Source organism: Bos javanicus, chromosome 19, assembly GCF_032452875.1.
Source record: "Bos javanicus breed banteng chromosome 19, ARS-OSU_banteng_1.0, whole genome shotgun sequence".
NCBI lineage: Eukaryota > Metazoa > Chordata > Mammalia > Artiodactyla > Bovidae > Bos > Bos javanicus.
This window is the reverse complement of record NC_083886.1, coordinates 57224229-57242443: the sequence shown is the minus strand read 5'-3', so window position 1 is coordinate 57242443 and position 18215 is coordinate 57224229. Positions and strand designations below refer to the sequence as shown.

Sequence of the window (18215 nt, the reverse complement as noted above, 5' to 3'; positions counted from 1 at the left end):
TAGCAGTCTAGATTCACAGATTTTTATTTTACTTATTTGTTATTCTTTCAGCTTCCCTGGGCGGCATGTGGGATCCTAATTCCCTGACCAGGGATCAAACCCGTGCCCCCTCCACTGGAGGTGAGGAGTCTTAATCACTGGACTGCTAGGGAAGTCCTTGCGCTTCTATTATTATCCCGATTTTACTAGTGAGGAAATCGAGGTACAGATGGGGCTAACTGCTGCTGCTGCTAAGTCGCTTCAGTCATGTCCGACTCTGTGCGACCCCATAGACGGCAGCCCACTAGGCTCCCCCGTCTCTGGGATTCTCCAGGCAAGAACACTGGAGTGGATTGCCATTTCCTTCTCCAATGCATGAAAGTGAAAAGTGAAAGTGAAGTCGCTCAGTCGTGACCAACTCTTCACGACCCCATAGACTGCAGCCTACCAGGCTCCTCCATCCATGGGATTTTCCAGGCAAGAGTACTGGAGTGGGGTGCCATTACCTTCTCCGAGATGGGGCTAAGTACCCTGCCTAAAGGCATATGGCTAGGAAATGGCCAAAGTGGAATTTTTAGCCCAGACTTTCTGATTCCAGAACTCACACACAAAACCATTCTTCTCCACTGCTGGAGCAGAGAAGTGCTACTCTTTACGTTATAGCCAATCAGAGATATTACAGAGTAAAATTAAAAACTGAGTGTCATTTACAGACAAAGTACCCAGGACCTCAAAGACTACCTCCTACCTGTCTCCGTGCTCGGGCTGTGAGCGCCTCCCCGGCCAATTCGCTGAGGATGCTGGGAAGCAGATGGAGGCTTGCACCCAGGTGGGGCCCGTAAGGACCACTCAGGACCTCCTGCAGTTCTTAGGCATCTCCTGGAAGACATGATGGTGCAGAAAAGGAGTGACCTTGTGTTCTAGATTTTGAACATTGGCATCAAATGTTGAGTGTGTGGCAGCAAAAATGGAAATGAAGTGTTTCCTCTCCTGAGAACAAGGAAAGTAAAGAGAATGGTGAACAGGCTAGAGAAGAAATGTAAAGGGGCCTGAAAGACTTAATCACTCCTGGTTTTATTTCACCTGTCACTAATCTGTAGTGTCTGTTAGATTCGTCCTTCACAAAGCTAACTTATCGCCCCCTGATGTTATGTTTATTGCATCCTGCACCTGGCGTTAGCTCTCTCCTCACTCTCTTGAAGCAAATCACCCCTTATCGCTGTTTGCTTTTCAGAAAGAAGGTCAAATGCAAATGACCCAGAGACAAATAAACCCAGTTACCGGACTGTTTTGAAATAACACAAGAAGAAGAAAAACACAAGACCTTCATTACTTTGAGTTTATTATTTACCCTAAAACCATGAAATCCAGGCTATATAACGTCTCTCAATTCTCCTAGGAAGGGGGTACAGTCCTTGAGATGCTATCCTGCTGTGTCTTTCCCCCATGCATGGCAGCGGAATTAAGCCATCTTCCTTTTATTGTTGCTATTATTAATTTATTTATTGGCTGTGCAGGGTCTTCGTTGCTGCGCGGGCTTTTCTCGAGTTGCAGACAGCAGGGGCTGCTCTCTAGTTGCGGTGCGCGGGCTTCTCATTGCCGTGGCTTGTCTTGTTGAGGAGTACAAGCTCTGGGGCATGCAGGCTTCAGAAGTGGCACATGGGCTCAGTAGCTGCAGCTCCTGGGCTTTAGAGCAAAGTCTCAATAGCTGTGGTGCTCAGGCTTAGTTGCTCCACAGCATGTGGGATATTCCCGGATCAGGGATCAAAGCCACGTCTCCTGCCTTGCAGGCAGCTTCTTTACCACTGAGCCACCAGGGAAGCCTGTAAGCCATCTTTCTATTTCCTCCAAATTCTGTCTCCATGTTTCTATTTGGCATCGGTGGACAGGGAGCGCAGATCTGGGGGACAGATATGGGGCTGAATGGGACACAGACCCTGCAGCTAAATGCTGTCTTCTTCCCAGGGGAGAAAACCCAGCAACAGCAGAGACAACTGCAAGCCTCCGCCCCTCCCAGTTCAGCCCCATCTTCCTGGCCAGGCCCTCACTTTTAGCCACAGTCTCAGTCCAGCCTCACCCTGTGCCTGGGAAGTGAAGAAAGGCACTTCTGTGAGTTCCTTGAGTGGGCTGGAGGAGGAGGACAAGGAGGAGGGGGAGGAGGTGGAGGGAGGAGGATGTGTCTACCCCTTCCCTCCTGGAATCGGGTGTGGGGGGATGGTGGGAGCAGGGAGGGGTGGAGGACCTAGCTGCCAAGCGGGGAGAGATGCTTGAGTCCGTTGATCAGCCTGTTGTTTGGAATTCTGGGGCTCATTTTCCCACAGAAACAAAGCTCAAGTGGCGGTTGGCTCCCCGCCTGGCCCAAAGGAGCCAGACTCGGCTAATAGCAACGCAGCCTCCGACGACCCTTCACACTCTTCCCACACTGCCAATGTCTGTTATTGGCCCGGCTCCCACAGGAGCTTCGGCAACCACAGGGCCTCAGGCCACTCTGGAAGAAAGGACTCTGGTGGCTGTGGAAACTGGGGTCTGGGCTGGGAGCAGCTCTTCCACAGGCGATGGCACTGGGGAGCAGCCTCTGTGTGTGTGTGTGTGTAGACATATCTAAGCACATCCCTCAGTTTCTTCATCTGCAAATGGTGGTGGTAAAAGCAGGTTTGGACTAGATCGATGGTTTTCTAACCTTTGTCTTTTGAACAGCTTCTCTTTTTCGCAAGTCATCTTGTATAAAATCTGTTCTGATTATAAAGCGTTGGCAGGGCCGATGAAGGGCTGGCCCCCTGGTATCCCTTCCCACCCTGCCAGCCTGGCCTGCCTCAGTGTCCCTCCTCAGAATTCCAGATGTTCTCAGAGCATGTTTGAAAAGTCACTAGGCTGGATCCACACACACAACTACACCCAGACAGACATGCAGACCTATACACTAATGCACAAACAACATACAAGCACAGACACACCCAGAGGCACACACAGACACCTAAACACACACATAGGCAGAGAGATACACCCAGAAACACATAGACGCTCACATACACCACATCTCTCCAGCTCTAGTATGATCCTACAATCAGAGAGGAAGTGCAGGGTTGCAGCTAATACTCTAGACTGAGGATGACAATGAAACTTGGGGTCAGCCTCAGCCAAAATCTTGTGAGCTATGCGGCCCTGGGTGAGCCGGTCCCCTGCTCTGAGCTGTAAATGTTAACCCTGGGATCCGAGATTAAGGTGTACAAGGTTCTGTGAGTCTCGAAGCTGGCAGTCACTCTGGTAACTTTCCAGGCGGCTCAGTGGTCAAGAGTCCGGCTGCCAATTCAGGAGATGTGTGTTCGATCCCTAGGTCGGGAAGATCCCCTGGAGGAGGAAATGGTAACCCACTCCAGTATTCTTGCCTCGGAAATCCTAGGGACAGAGGAGCCTGGTGGGCTACAGTCCATGTGGTCTCAAAGACTGAACATCAACAAAGTCGCTCTGCAAGTGGCAGGGACACTGTGGCTGCAGACTTGACTAGTCAGGCCTGAATTGCAGGAAGGAAGCACCAGTCCTGTGTAGGCGCCTCGTCCATCTAACTCACTTTCGGTGGCATGCCGGGACCCTGCAGAATCCGGGGCCTGAGTGTTCTCTGTAAGAGGAGTGGGATGGGGCGTTCCAGGGCAGGGGTGGGCGGGGCTCTGTGAAAGGTGGGAGGGTTCCGGAGGTGAGGGGACTCTCCATTGGTCTACGTTACCACAGCAACGTGGAGGCGCAACCTCCCCCATCCGCCCCCCGGCCCCGGTGAGCTGGGGCCCTTGGCTGTCAAGGAAACGGTGCAGGGAACATAGAGCCCCAGGAGCCAGCAGGCCCCGCCCGGAAAAACAACATCCTGGCTGTAGGGCACCAGCAGGCTCTGTGGGAGGGGCTATTTTTAGCTGGTGAGGCAGCCCGGGCAGGACTTGTATGGCCTTGCTGTCTGGCTGTATAACTCAGCCATTGTCCCGCCTGACCTTAGGCCCGGGGCTCAGAGGCCTCTGTCTGCCCCTGCTCTCCAGGCTCGGCCCTCCCTGGGGTGCACCTGAGCCACTGAGAACCCCCCGGGCGGCGGAGGCTGGCCTGGGAACACACCTTGTAGCCTCGGGAGCAAGTTCTCTGCCTTGAAATCAGCATGCAGGCGTCCCAAGCTGGGATGGGGTCGGGTGGGGGGTGGTCCTAGGGCCGCAGGGGGCCCTGGACCTTCCTGGGAGAGAGGCAGAGGCTCTACTGGGGCACAGAGCCCAGGGTCTCCCCAGCGTGGAGGCTGAGCCTGGTTCCAGCCACCCAGCTGGTGCAGAGATGTCAGGCAGCCTCTGAAGGAAGAGACAGGTCCTTTTAGGGAAGACATTCCCAGCTCCAGCCACACCCTGGGGTCGGTTCAGCCGCAGCCCTCATGAGCTGAGAAGGTGTGCGAATGAAAACAGCTCTCGTCTCAGACTTTGTTGCCCACGCCCAGGAGTCCTGCCCTGCTCTTGCGGAGCGTGAGGTCTGCGCTGAATCTTGGGCAGACACTCTCCGGCAGGTTCCAGAACTAGGCTATAGCAACAAGGATGAAAATAGCTGGTGGGCACCAGACCATCCAAAGCAGACACACGGGCAGCCAGAATGACTGTGGGGGTGGACCCCTCTGGGAGAAGCCACCTCTGGCTCTCCCTGCTCAGAACCTGGGAGTAGGGGGTGTGCAAAGGGTAGGCACCCTGTTTCAGCCTCCTTTTCCTGGGTCAGGGCTCTCCCGCCCAGTAGGAATCCTGGGACCAGGGCTTTGCTCCCTTCTCCTGCCTTTCAAGACCAGCTCAGGAAAGATGAGAAGTACGGGGAATTCTTGGTGGATGCAGAGAAGGTTGCTTCCCAGGCGGCTCAGTGGTAAAGAATCTGCCTGCCAATACAGGAGATGCGAGTTCGATCCCTGGGTCAGGAAGATCCCCTGGAGGAGGAAATGGTAACCCGCTCCAGTATTCTTGCCTGGAAAATCTCATGGACAGAGGAGCCTAGAGGGCTACAGTCCATGAGGTCACAAAGAGTGGGGCACAACTGAGCACGCACTCACGAGAGAAGGGTAGAAAAGGGAGTCGTTCAGAGACCAAACGTTTATTGAACACCTACTATGTGCCAGGCACTGTCCCAGGAACCTGGGAGAGGAGGGGTCAGGGTAGCCTGGAACTGTCCAAGCTGCGGTTCCTTCTCCCAGAAACAAGGCCTGCAGGGGAACAGGGTCTGGGGGGCCTCCTCCCTGAGAGGTGGAAGGCCTTGGGTACAGAAGGTGGAGGCCTCTAGGAATGAGAAGGCTGGGGAATGTGTGGGGGTCTGAGGCTGGTGCCTTCTCTGGTTCAAACCAGGGGTGCAGAGAAGCAAGCTTCCCAGGAGCTGGGTCATCACCTCCTCTTGAGCACGGATATGCAGGACTTCTTGAGGGGCCCGATCTGCAAATGGGCATCTACACTCTCTAGGAAGAAGGCGGGCTTGAGCCTGCGTGTGAAGAGCCCCGCAAAGTGACTGTCCAGGCGGCTCTGAAAGGGGTCGACGGGGGAAGCCGGCGTGCCACTCCGGCGCCGGGAGGCCCTCAGCCTCCGTAGGAGGCTCATCTTGCCGTCCCGCACGGCGTAGAAAGCCAGGGCTCGGTCAGCGTATTCCAGGCAGATCCCCACGGTGGGCGAGAAGGGGTGCGGCAGGGGCGCCTCCTGCCCGTGGAACCAGACGGAGAAGCTGCGTCCGTTCCACTGCAGGCAGCAGGAGTAGGCATTGCGGCCGAGCCGGCCCCGGTCGTAGGGCTCTTGTGGGGAGAAGTCTTCGGCCATGACCCCCACGCTGACCCAGCCCTCGATGATCTCCACCTCCCAGTAGTAGGTGCCCCGGTCCAGGGCGCCCTCGCCCAGCACCTGCTCGCAGTGGGTGAAGCGGGTGGGCGACTCGGGGTAGTTAATAGGACACAGCACCCTCTTCACGCCCTTGGTTCCAAACAGCTGCAGGAACTTGTCGGCCGTGTCACTGTCCAAGTCCACGATGTAGGCAACTGCCCCCACGGACCGGAGAGAAACGCAGGGCTCAGGTCCAAGGTCAGGCAGGGCAGCCTTTCCCCGAGGGGCCCACCTCCCCCAAACACCTCTCCTGTCCTTTGCAACGGGCACAATTCAGCCATCACGGGGAGACCCCCGTGAGCTGACCTAGTTCACCCTCTGAACCAGGGACAGGAATCCCGGCCCATGGGCACTTAGGGCCCAGCCCAGCAGCCTTGGGAGAGCCCAGGTGAGCATCCTGGTGAGCCCAGGTGTCAACTTACACTTGAGGAAGTAATCCCTAGGAGCCTCACTCTCCAGGTTGTTGGTGCTGTCAGGGTCCTGGGACTCAGCGTCTGCTGCCAAAGAGGAGACAGACGGTGAGGGTCTCCTTAGCTGCCTGTGGCCGGGCTGCACAAGGCAACCCCGCTCTGAACCTATGATTGAAATCCTTCTCCTCCTCCTCCATCCTCCCAGCACCCCAGGCCACCTGGGGACAGGCACACGCCCAAATACGGTACCCTGTGTCCACACACATGCTGGTCCTCATTCTACGTCCCCTCCCCACCCCCGCCCTGCCCCATGTCCTCCCTGGGCTTCATCCCCTCTGAAGCCAGAGGGTGTGCCAGGACAGGCCCTCTCTGCCCCCCGGGCTGCGGCCAAAGGGGCTGACTCGTGATTACAGGGTGGTGGCTCGAGTCCCTGGCAGGGTTTGGGGTCCCACCCTGTGCTAGGCACAGTTTCCATCCTCCACTCCTGAGCGGGCACCGGGCCTGGGGCCCCATGTGGGGAGCCTGGGGAAGGGTGAGTCACTTGCGGGGGGCACCCACCTTCCGTGCCCGGCTTCTGCAGCCCGTCTTCGTCACCGCCCAGCCCCCGCAGCTGCTCCCACTGGCTGGAACAGGCTGCAGCCAGGACGGCTCGCACCGCGCGCACAGCCTGGGAGGACTTGGTGAAGCTGAGCTCCTTCGGTGGTCCAGGCCCAGGGCCACACCCCTCCTCCAGGGCCAGCCGGAGTGCCAGGAGCTCCTGTGCCAAACAGATGCCCATTAAGGCTGAGCCGGCCGCAGCAGCTCCTCCGGGCAGGAGACAGACAGCTCCGCCAGGAGGCCGGCACAGCCATGAAGGCAGCCCCCCGCAGCCTCCTCCTGCAGCTTCGGTGCCCGCCGCACCCACGGAGCCGCCCTCACCTGCAGGAAGCTGACCGAGTCGGCTTCGGGGACCTGACTGAGGTTGTGGCGGGCCCTGCTGAGTCGGCTCCGCTGCTCCTCCTGCCGCCGCAGGTCGCCCTGGGAGCGGCCCAGCATGGTCGCCTCCCCCTCGTCGATGAAGCCCAGCACTTGGGTCTGAAACCCCTGCAGGACGGCCGCAGCCTCGGCAAACAGCCGGCTCACCCTCTCCCGCTCTGCCACGGCTGCGCTCTGCACAGGACAGTGGGGGGCAAGCAATGAGGACAGAGAACACCCCAAAGACGTTTTGGCCACCTTCTCAGACCCCCGCCTTCCCACCATGTCTTGTTGGGTGGGGGGGTGGACAGAGGCACAAGCCCGAACTGCCCTGGGTCTGTGCCAGGTCAGGGGGGAGATAGGCGTGCTCAGTGGAGCTGGGCCACACCCTGGGCACAGGTTTCTCTGGGGTGGAGGGTGCCATGCTGAAAGCTCACAGCGCCGGGAGCCTGCAGCAGGGGTGGATGGGGGCGGGGTTGGACAAGATCTGACCTTGATGAGGGCCACCGTGCGCCGGGACTGAGCGATGCCCGCGCCCAGCTCGTCCATGCGGTCCTCCACGGCGCTCAGGACTTTGGGCTGCTCGGCCTGTGGACGACACCCTCGAGGAGAAAGGGGTCTGGAAGTAGTGTCCCAGGCCTCACCAAGGGGGAGGTGGGGGTGACCAGGAGTGGTATCTAGGTCCAGGTGGACTGGGAGTGGTTATGATATACCAGAGGGGCCTCAAGCCCAGGCTGGTGCCCTTTCGGAATGCCCTGGAGAGGGCAGGCTGGTGGGCCATGGGCTGCCTGCCTCCCCTCTTTGGTGAGCAAGTCCAGGGCCCTCTGGGTTCTCCATGTTGCTTACTGTGATTTGAGAACTTCCCTCCGCAGGAAAGAAGCAGAAAGTGAGGAGGGGCCCTGAGCAAGGTCTGAGAATCACCGTCCCTCAAGAATCTGTGTCCCCAATCCAAGCCTGAAAAATGGGGATTCCGGGCAAATCCCCTGGGTCTTATGAGTCACCACTTCAGGCAGGAGAGACGGAAAATCCCAAGGCCAGAGGCGCCAAGACCAGGCCTGGGGCCAAAGGAAACTGGGGGCGGAGGTAACAGGGCTGGACAGCTAGTACATGCGCCCACCACCAGCCCCCGGAACAGCCGGACAGAGCGGTCTGTGTGCTCAGTCCACCCTCCGCCGCACTCCTGTCGTCTGCCACACCCATCCAGACCCTCAGCCCAGGCAGATCTGAGCGGGACAGGCGGGAGCCCGGCCAAGGCACCGGCCGCCCGCCGGGGACCCTGCGGACCCACCAGGCTCCTTTAACCACCCCCCCACCATGGGCTCCGCCCCAGCCTCAAGTCTTCCAGCCCGATTTTTGCATCCTTTTCGAGTTCTCACTGGGTCCCTTCAACCCTCATTCTCATTCCGAAAAGAATGTCCCACAGCGAGCGGATGACGGTCAGGGCTGGAAGGCACCGCAGAGGTCTTCAGGTTAGAGAGGGGAATTAAGGATGGCAAAGCAATGAGGGGTCCTCGGCCGGCGCGCGAGCCCCATCACCCGCCCCAGCCCGCCCGCCGCGCCCGCGCCCTACCTCCTGGAGCGCGCGCTCCTGCTCCAGTGGCACGAGCTCGTGGCCCCGGTGCTCCTGGGCGGCGCAGGCCTCGCACAGGCACACGCGCTCGGCGCGGCAATAGCGCTCGAGCGGCCGCAGGTGGCGCGGACACAGGCTCTCCTCCAGCCGGCGCAGCGGCGGCACCAGGCGGTGTCCGCGCAGCGCGGGGCTGCGCTCGTGCGGACCCAAGTGCGCGGGACAGAAGGACGCGAGGCAGGAGAGGCAGGAGAGCGCGGCGGGCAGGGCGGCGCCTTCGGGGCACGCATCGCATCGCACCGGCTCCTCGCCGGGCGGCCATGACTCGGGCGCGCAGGGAGCCGACGGCTCCGGGGCGCTGGGCGGCGCGCTGGGTGTTGCCGGCTCGGGGGCCGGGGCCGGGCCGGGGGCCGGGGCCGGGCAGGGGCCGGGCCCCGGGCCCGAGCCCTGGCGGAGCTGCAGCAGCTCGGACAGCGTGTGGTTCTTGCGGAGCTGGAGGCCGTCGGGGAAGGGTTCCTGGCACAGCGGGCAGCGTGCCGTGCCTCCGGGGCCGCCGGCGCCACCCGCTCCGCGGTGCGGCCAGAGCGTGCCCAGGCAGGCGAGGCAGAAGTTGTGGCCGCAGGGCAGTGTCACCGGCTCCCGGAGCGGCTCCAGGCAGATGGGGCAGCTGAAGGGTCCACTCCCGTCCATGGCTCCGCGGCCGCGGCGCACCGCCTGCGCCGCTCTCGCCTGGGAGGGACCCGGACCGTTGGCGACGCGGCGCCGCCCCCTGGGACAGAGGCCAAGGGTCCGGCCCCCGCCCGCCCCCAGCTCGGACCGCCCCCCAGCGCAAAAGGCCGGCCTGTACCCTGCCCCGTCCCGGACAGCGTGGGGTGGCCTCTGGGCCCCAGTCTGACCCCTAGGGGCTCCTGGAGGAAAGGGCAGAGAGAGAGAGAGCAGAGAAGGCGACTGGAGGGGCCACACTGAAAGCAGGAGAGGAATTCACCCTTCTATGACCCGCGATGGGGGTCCACCCCATGGCCAGCCAGGGCCTCCAGAGGGGCTGGGCGACCGCACGGTGTCAGGCAGGCACCTTTGCGCTCCAGACCCCTCCGCAGCACCTTTAGCCAAGTTGCTGAGCTGCTGAGACTTCCTGGTGGTCCCATAGCTAGGACTCCCCGTGCTCCCAATGTTGGGGAACTGGGTTCCATCCCTGGTCAGGGAATTAGATTCCACATGCTGCAACTAAGCAGCTAAATATTCCACATGCCCACAACGAAGATCAAAGATCCTGCGTGCCACAACTAAGACCTGGCTCAGCCAAATATAAAAAGAAAAAAGACAAAGTTGCTGAGCTGCAGGGAAAAGTAACTGCTGATGGGCATATGTTTTTGCCTCTTAGTGACTCTGTTTACCTCCAGTGGGGAACTTGGGCTTCTCTAAACTTAAAATGGGAAGTTGATGTCATCCTCCAAGTCCACTGCCCTGGGAATTCGGTTCCAGCCCGTGGACACTCGCGCAATGTGCCAGGGGCTCAGGCTGCGGGTTCCCCAAGTGGAGGTGTTCTCTGAGACTAGTCTAACCACGCACTTAAAATGGTGCATTTTAGTATATGTAAACTATACCTCCATAATGTTAAATTTAAAAAAATAGAATGGCAACAAAATGACTAAAGGAGCACTGGTTTGTAACCCTAAGTATAAAACAAACTTCCATGAGTTCATGCTGTTCTAAATAAATCTCTGGATAAATAAATAAATGAGGGAGAACAGACAAATTTCCCATTCAGAGGAAGTCTGAGCAGTTTTGGCACATTCTCCAAGATGGAGAGTGGCTTCCCACTCCGCACGTGTGGAGGGTGCAGAGTGACTTCCTTCCAAGGGGAGCAGAAGAGTAACTTGACAGGGTACAGTGATGAAAACCAGCCCAGCCAGGTGATCAAGGTCAACATCAACAGTGATCTCATGTTCGGCAGTAAGTACCATTGATATGATGTGGTCTTCCTACCCACAGCCCCACTCTGCTGCTGCTGCTGCTAAGTCGCTTCAGTCGTGTCCGACTCTGTGTGACCCCAGAGACGGCAGCCCATCAGGCTCCACCGTCCCTGGGATTCTCCAGGCAAGAACACTGGAGTAGGTTGCCATTTCCTTCTCCAATGCATGAAAGTGAAAAGTGAAAGTGAAGTCGCTCAGTCGTGTCCAACTCTTAGTGACCCCATGGACTGTAGCCTACCAGGCTCCTCCATCCATGGGATTTTCCAGGCAAGAGTACTGGAGTGGGGTGCCATTACCTTCTCCGACAGCCCCACTCTAATTATTATTAAAACTTTAGACAGATCCCAATGGAGACACAGTCTACACAGCACCTGATCAGAACCCCTTGAAACTCTCAAAGTCGTCAAACAGAAGCAGCTGCTAAGTCACTTCAGTCATGTCCGACTCTGTACGACCCCATAGATGGCAGCCCACCAGGCTTCCCCGTCCCTGGGATTCTCCAGGCAAGAACACTGGAGTGGATTGCCATTTCTTTCTCCAATGCATGAAAGTGAAAAGTGAAAGTGAAGTCGCTCAGTCGTGTGCTATTCTTCCCGACCCCAAGAACTGCAGCCTTCCAGGCTCTTCCATCCATGGGATTTTCCAGGCAAGAGTACTAGAGTGGGGTGCCATTGCCTTCTCTGAAACAGAAGCAGGGAAAGTCTGAAAAATCGTCACAGCCAAGAGAAGTCCATGGAGACGTGATAAATAAATGTCCTGTGTATTCTGGACATGTTCCTGAGAGAGAAAAAGGATGTTAGGGGGAAACAGGAAATTCAAATAAGTTATGGAATATAGTTCATAAGAATGTATTGATATTGGCTCTTTCATTGTGACAAATATACCATAGTCATGATATGAGCAAAAGGACAAATTGGGAGGGAGGTGTAGGGGAATTCTGAGTGATCTTTGCAACTTTTCTGTAAACGTGTGACTATTTTAAAAGTTCATAAAACAGGTTCCCCTTGTGGCTCAGTGGTAAAGAATCTGCTGCCAGTATAGGAGACACAGGTTTGATCCCTGATCCAGGAAGATCCCACATACCACGGAGCAACTAAGCTCTTGCGCCACAACTATTGAGCCTGTGCTCCAGAGCTCAGGAGCTGCGATGTCTGAGCCCACATGCCACAACTCCTGAAGCCTGAGCCCCCTAGAGCCTGTGCTCTGCAACGAGAGACGCCTGTGCACCCCAACTAGAGAGGAGCCCCTGCTCACTGCAACTAGAGAGAAGCCCGAGCAGCAGTGAAGACTCAGCACAGCCAAAAATACATAAATAAAATTATTTTAATTCATTAAAAAAAATAAAGTAGCCGAGGCGATGCTTCCTACACCCAGGCCTGCAGACTTCCTGCTAATGAGAGGCCAAAGTGGGAGGAATACAGAGATGGAGAGGGTTGATCCACATAGAGGTGGGGATTAGCCTTTCTTATTCCTCTAGGGCCCTTCTCAAAGGCTAGTGTAGTCTCAGACGTCTTTCCAGAGTAATGTTTTTATTTTTATATATTTATTTTTCTGTGTGTTGGCCGCACTGTGCTGCCTGTGGGATTGTAGTTCTTGACCAGGGATCGAACCCATGTCCCCTGCAGGGAAAGTGTGGAGTCTTAACCACTGGACTACTAGGGAAATCCCCAGAGTAATGCTTTTAAATGCACAAAATAAAATGCGCAGGGTTCCATGGCAATCAATTACATTGAAATACAGGTGCAAAATATAAAGAAAACAAATTTGTGATAAAGTTATATCTGTGTTTCTTTAACACAAGAACAAGTAACAAGATCTGATGGAGGCCTAAGAATTCCTGCGTTTTTGAGACAGCGATGAATGTAAACATATTTCAAGTTCTCTGTCATTTCTGTAATACGTTATGAAAAATCTGTCATTTTTATTGGTGACAAGTCACAGCTATGGCTAATATCACTGTGGTGTGTTTTCTCCATTTGTAATAGAAAGAAACACTAGATTACCATTAGAGGACATTGAAAACAAAGAAAATTCCCACCTCCTCAAAACCCTGGGTTAAACATGTCTAATTCAGGGGGAATTCCCTGGTGGTCCAGGGGTTACGACTTGGTGCTGTCACTGCTGTAGCTCCGGTTCAATCCCTGATTGGCAAACTAAGATCCTGCAAGCCATGAGGCTCAGTCAAAAAACAAAAAATCTAGAGCAGGAAAAGAGTCACAGATATAGAGAACAAACTTACTGGGGGGAAGGAGGTGGGACAAATTGGGAGATTGGGATTCACCGTGTACAATGTAAAGGGTATACACTGCTATGCATAAAATGAGAACCTACTATACGGCACAGGGAACTCTACTCAGTAAATGGGAAGGAAATCCAAAAGAGAGGGGATATGCGTGTACATATAACTGATGCATTTTGCCACACAGCAGAAACTTAACACGTTGGAAAACAGCTACACTCCAATAAAAATATAAAATCTGATGTAAAAACATGCTGTGCAGAGCCTCCTGGAAGGAGAGAAGAAAACTAAGATCTATTAAATATTAAAAGAGGGGTGGGATCCACTCCTGAGGAATTTGTGGGACGTGGGTGGGGGTGAAGTCATGGAGGCCTTCATGGAGGAAGTGTCATTTGAGTTGTGCTTTCACAGTCTGCTAGGGCTCGGAGGCGTGCAGAAACTAGGGTGGTAAAAGACCTTCTGGGCAGAGCAGTGGGTGGACCAGCCTGGGCGTGCCTGGTTTGGCAGAGAGGCGTCTAATGAGTTCCACAAGAGCACTTGATCTTGATTGTCTCTTGTTTGCCAAGATGAGAGATGGTTCAGAGGCTCAGACATCAGAGGCTGGGCAGTCAGGCTGCCTGGGCTTGCTGAGACCACAGACCCGCTTGGCTTTGGAAGGGAGAGGAGGTGCCACTCGGGTTTGGGGGTACATACAGGGGACAAGTTCCGCCCTCCGCTCCCCACCTCACAGCCTGTTCAGGAAGGTGTACTCCTCCAGGAATGCCTGGAGATGTGATTTGTCAGGGTGGTGGCATTTTGATATCTCATCTCCATTATGGAAGCTTTTAAAGTTGCCCAATATATTAATTATTCTTTTTGTGGCTGTGCTGGTTGCTGTGCAGGCTTTTCTCTAGTTGCACAAGCGGGGGCTACTCTCTTGCTGTGGAGCATGGGCTCTAGAGTTCCTGGGCTTCAGTAGTTGCGGCACTCGGGCTTAATTGCCCTGCGGTATGTGGGATCTTCCCGGATCAGGGATCAAACTCGTGTCTTCTGCATTGGCAGCTGGATTCTTTACCACTGAGCCACCAAGGAAGCCCTATATTCATTATTCGTGAAATGAATTGGCTCTTAAGTAACTGACACTCTGCTCACGGCTGCATCTCACTCTGTCCTCTCCAGGACTCTCATGAAGGAGGGGTAATGGAATTCCAACAGGTTACGTATCTTGCCAGAGGCCACACACCTAGTCTTGCAGAGAAGGCAGAACTTAAACCCAGAACGTGCACCCTGAAAATAATCCTAAACCTCATAAATGACCCTGTCTGGCTGCTGCTGCTGCTGCTGCTAAATCGCTTCAGTCGTGTCCAACTCTGTGCGACCCCATAGACGGAAGCCCACCAGGCTCCCCTGTCCCTGGGATTCTCCAGGCAAGAGCACTGGAGTGGGTTGCCATTTCCTTCCCCAGTGCATGAAAGTGAAAAGTGAAAGGGAAGTTGCTTAGTCGTGTCCGACTCTTAGTGACCCCATGGCCTACAGCCTACCAGGCTCCTCCATCCATGGGATTTTCCAGGCAAGAGTACTGGAGTGGGGTTGCCATTGCCTTCTCTGTGTCTGGCTGCAGTATTGCTTAAAAAAAAAAGTCAAGCAGAAACAAAAACAAACTGCAAAGGCAGTGGAACAAACAATAGTACTCAGCAAGCCAAGCTTAGCTTTGCTTGACTCTCTGGAAAAAGGAAATGGGAACCAAGCCATATCCCACAACAGCACTTCTTCTTTATGCTACTGATGTACTTTATTTTTTTTTTGTTATTTTTGTTTTTCTTTTTTTTGATGTACTTTAAAACATATGCATTTATTTCAAAATAATATATCTAGAGTATCTGAAAAATAAACAATTTAGTGAGGTGTATAATAAAAGCTGCAGTCCTGTATCCCACCTTTTTCAGATTCTGGGTTCCATGGACAACTAGGTTCAACCCTTCTGTCTCTTCTAGCACTTACCTCCATATGCCTAAAGCACACGGGTGTGAGCTTGAACATCTGGATGTTTGTGCTTGTATTTCTGGAGATTTTGATATCCAGATTTTTTTTTTGATATCCAAAATGTGTTTATTGGGATGCTTTCCCATGCGTTCTGATACAGGGTACTTTCAGTGTTGCTTCTATCTGAAGGAGCATCCTCCTGGAAGCCTTGCTTTTCATCCTGTAGGCGGTCAGAGAACAGTGGCGCAACCAGCACACAAAACTACTGTTTGTGCGTGGCTAAAGCTGTTGGTGATTTTATAGCATCCTGGGCATCTCACATCCATGAAATAGGAATTGGGGCTCTGCACAAGGTGCTTCTGCTGGGGTTTCCTCTCCTCTTCTTGAGAGGGACAAAGGAGATCCTTTGCAAGAGGCATGTTCTCATGGCAAGGTCGTTACTGTCAGGAAGCAAGATCTTGATTCCTTATCATTTCTCCTTTATGTTAAATTCCCCATTGCTTGGATCCCAGAGCTTCCCTTCCCTTCATTGATTTATTTCTTTATTTTTGAAAACTACATCCTCTGGGAGTTTCCTGGTAATGGATGCTGAAGTGTCTGCAAATGTCTTTGTTCAGGCTTCCCCATGATTGACAGTTTGGCTGGGTATGGAATTCTGAATAGAAATCCTTTCCTCCCTCAGAGTCCCAAAGACCTGGCTCCATTGTCTTCTAGTTTCCAGCCCTGCGTTACTTCAAGACACATTTCCTAGTCACCACGCTGCTCCTTTCCATTCCTCCCTCCACAGGCAGGATAGCCTCTGAGTCTCTTTACCCCTCCCCTCTCTGGCCTCCAATCCACCAGCCCCAGAGGTCCCTGTCTTTAAAAATCTCTCCCGCCCTTCCCTTCTCTTGTTCTGTTCCTATGCACACCTGCCGGGAGCCAGCACGGGAGTCCCCACCCATAACAAGGTTATGTGGGAGAGTTCTGGTGGGCAAGGCGAGCCAGAACTCGAGGGGTGCCCCTCTGGGTCTGCCTGAGCGTCTACCCCAAAACCAGAGTCTGTCTGTTTTACTGCTTCATGACTTTCACCAACTCCTCTGACAGTCACGGGGCGGGTCGGGGGGGGCTATCCCCGACCACCTTTTCTCTGAAGGAAATCAACTTAGAGCTCTAGCTAATTAGCCTCCTGGGCATAATAGGAGTGTTTCAATCCAAACCCCTCAGATGGCTCTCTAACTTGCCTGACAGGCTTACCCGGGCTCCTACAGCTATGCATACGATTGTTTACAGTCTCCCAACCGTGAGAGGCACGGGAAGCGTAAGATATTCAAATAGTATGGAGCCTCTCGGAGAGTTAGAAATTGTCAGAATAGAACTAGTAGAAGATTTCATTGTTGAGCCAATGCTTGCTGCCAAGTTTCCACATCTCCTGTATTGTATCCTTGGAAGTGTATTAATTAATATAGTTGGTATGTAGAAAAAATAAGTAGTGGCCTTGGTGTTAACAACTTTAGATCCTTAAGGTAATAAATTCTTTCCTTTGTTGTAAACCCACTGCACCTCTGCCCTATAGGAATGCAGCTTTATCTAACACCTTCGGAGGATGGCGCCAAACTTTAAAATGATTAGTCTTAGAGAAAGTAAGTCTTATGGTTGACAAACCTTTATCAGAGTCATAAAATGTTAACAGGCCTTCTGGCCAGAAGATGATGTAAATCACCTAAACCATTTGTATATGATAAGTTTGCAGAAGAGAAACCCTGGTTTCGATAAGGATCAAAGACTGCTGACTTTGCATGATTTCACACCCCCTATTATCCTCTATGTGCAACTTAGGGTATAAAAGCCCCTGTTGAAAATAAAGCTACGGGCCTTGCTCACTGAAACTTGGTCTCCCCATGTCGTTCTTTCTCTCACCTTCTGGCTGAATTCCCATCTGGAGCGTGGAGGCTCATCAAGCCTACTAATTTTGCCTGGGCTTCTAAGATCTGACCGGGGAGGCCTTAGTGTCTCCTCTCCTTCAGGAGAACGGGAGGACGCCTGCAGCCTACGTAGGTGGCGCAAATTCCTTGTCTTGGAATTTTATTGGTTTTCCACGTAAACCAAGTTATTCAGCCTCTTTTCTCCACTGAATTTCTTCACTGAGCTATCCCTATTTAACCGCTCTTTGTATCTTTAATTAACATTTAAATAAGCTATTGTTTCCTGATCGCCGACGCTGTCCCCGCTTCAAATTCCCTGGATCCACCGGGGCTGGACCCCGGCACCCACCCTCCTGCTTCGGCCTCAGAGATGCCCAGAAACTGTGAGGACTGGAGCAGAGATGCTGGAAACACTCCCAGGCTCATCAGATGAGTCCCCTTTACAAATGTTATGCCCCAGAGTCCATGTTTCTTTCTCCCTCTGCACCAAGGCATTTTTCCTGGTGAGGAGGTGGAGAGTTGTTAGAATCAGCAGGGCTGAGAGAATTTAATCTGAAGGAACTGTCCAGGAGAGTTGATTCTCGCCCTCACACTGGCCTGGGAAGCACTGCCCCACAGCACTCTATGGAGTTCATATAAATATGAGCTTCCCTGGTGGTCCAGTGGTTTAGACTCTGAGCTCACAGTACAGGTAGTGGGTTCAACCCCTGGTCAGGGAACTAGGGTCCCTCCTGCCACATGGCATGGCACTCGCCCTCCGCCCCAAAAAGGCAGTAGTGTCATGTAAACAAAAGTTAGTGGTCACAGTATAGAACATTCCCACAGGACAATGTGGAAAGGATCAACAACCCAATAAAAAAGTACATCCATAGATTAAATGACCCAAGACACTCTGCACTATGGAAGCAGAGAAGGGGCTGTTCTTCCTGTCTCTGTCCCTTTTTCTGTGGGCTTGGCTAGCTGGACATTTGTGTAGGGGCTCTGGGATCAGGAGGGATGGTTAGAATCTGTCCGCTTGGGGTAGCCAGTGATAATGGCTACCTGGCCAGCCCAATCCTGTATCTACCCTCCTGGGGCTTTCAACTCCTGCTGTTAACCCAGCTGTCAGACTGTCACACAGTCAGACTGTCACACTGACTGTCCAGGCTCAGAACCATCTTACCCTGTTTGGGGATCTCCCCACCTTAGGAATCTTTCTGGAAGCTCCTTGCCCAGGTTGCACAGATGAGAGGCCTGGCCCTGCCCTTAAACCGAGACCTGACGAGTGAGGCCACAAGGCGGAGTCTGCAGCCGCGGCACCAGCAGGGACCAGTGACAATGTGGGGAGGGAAATCTGTCTTATAGAAATACAAAAATATTTTCTAATTTT

The 18215-nt window shown here is 54.0% G+C and overlaps 1 protein-coding gene and 1 pseudogene across 4 annotated transcripts; both read right to left on the bottom strand.

Annotated features, from left to right (window-relative positions):
* Positions 1-5054: 5054 nt before the first annotated feature.
* On the bottom strand, positions 5055-9527 carry TRIM47 (tripartite motif containing 47). Of its 4 annotated transcripts, XM_061392793.1 has the most exons (6): positions 8772-9524; positions 7694-7789; positions 7166-7396; positions 6806-7004; positions 6260-6334; positions 5055-5992 (listed from the first exon to the last, which is right to left on the bottom strand). In XM_061392793.1, the coding sequence occupies exons 1-6, from the start codon at positions 9456-9458 to the stop codon at positions 5355-5357; spliced, it is 1926 nt and encodes a 641-aa protein (XP_061248777.1). In that variant the 5' UTR covers positions 9459-9524; the 3' UTR covers positions 5055-5354. The 4 variants fall into 4 exon arrangements, with proteins under 4 accessions (XP_061248777.1, XP_061248775.1, XP_061248776.1 ...); XM_061392791.1 differs by having other exon boundaries at positions 7166-7789; positions 8772-9527; XM_061392792.1 differs by having other exon boundaries at positions 6260-6331; positions 7166-7789; positions 8772-9527.
* A 5582-nt stretch (positions 9528-15109) lies between these two features.
* On the bottom strand, positions 15110-18158 carry LOC133232860 (small ribosomal subunit protein eS27-like; annotated as a pseudogene).
* Between the last annotated feature and the right edge of the window lie 57 nt (positions 18159-18215).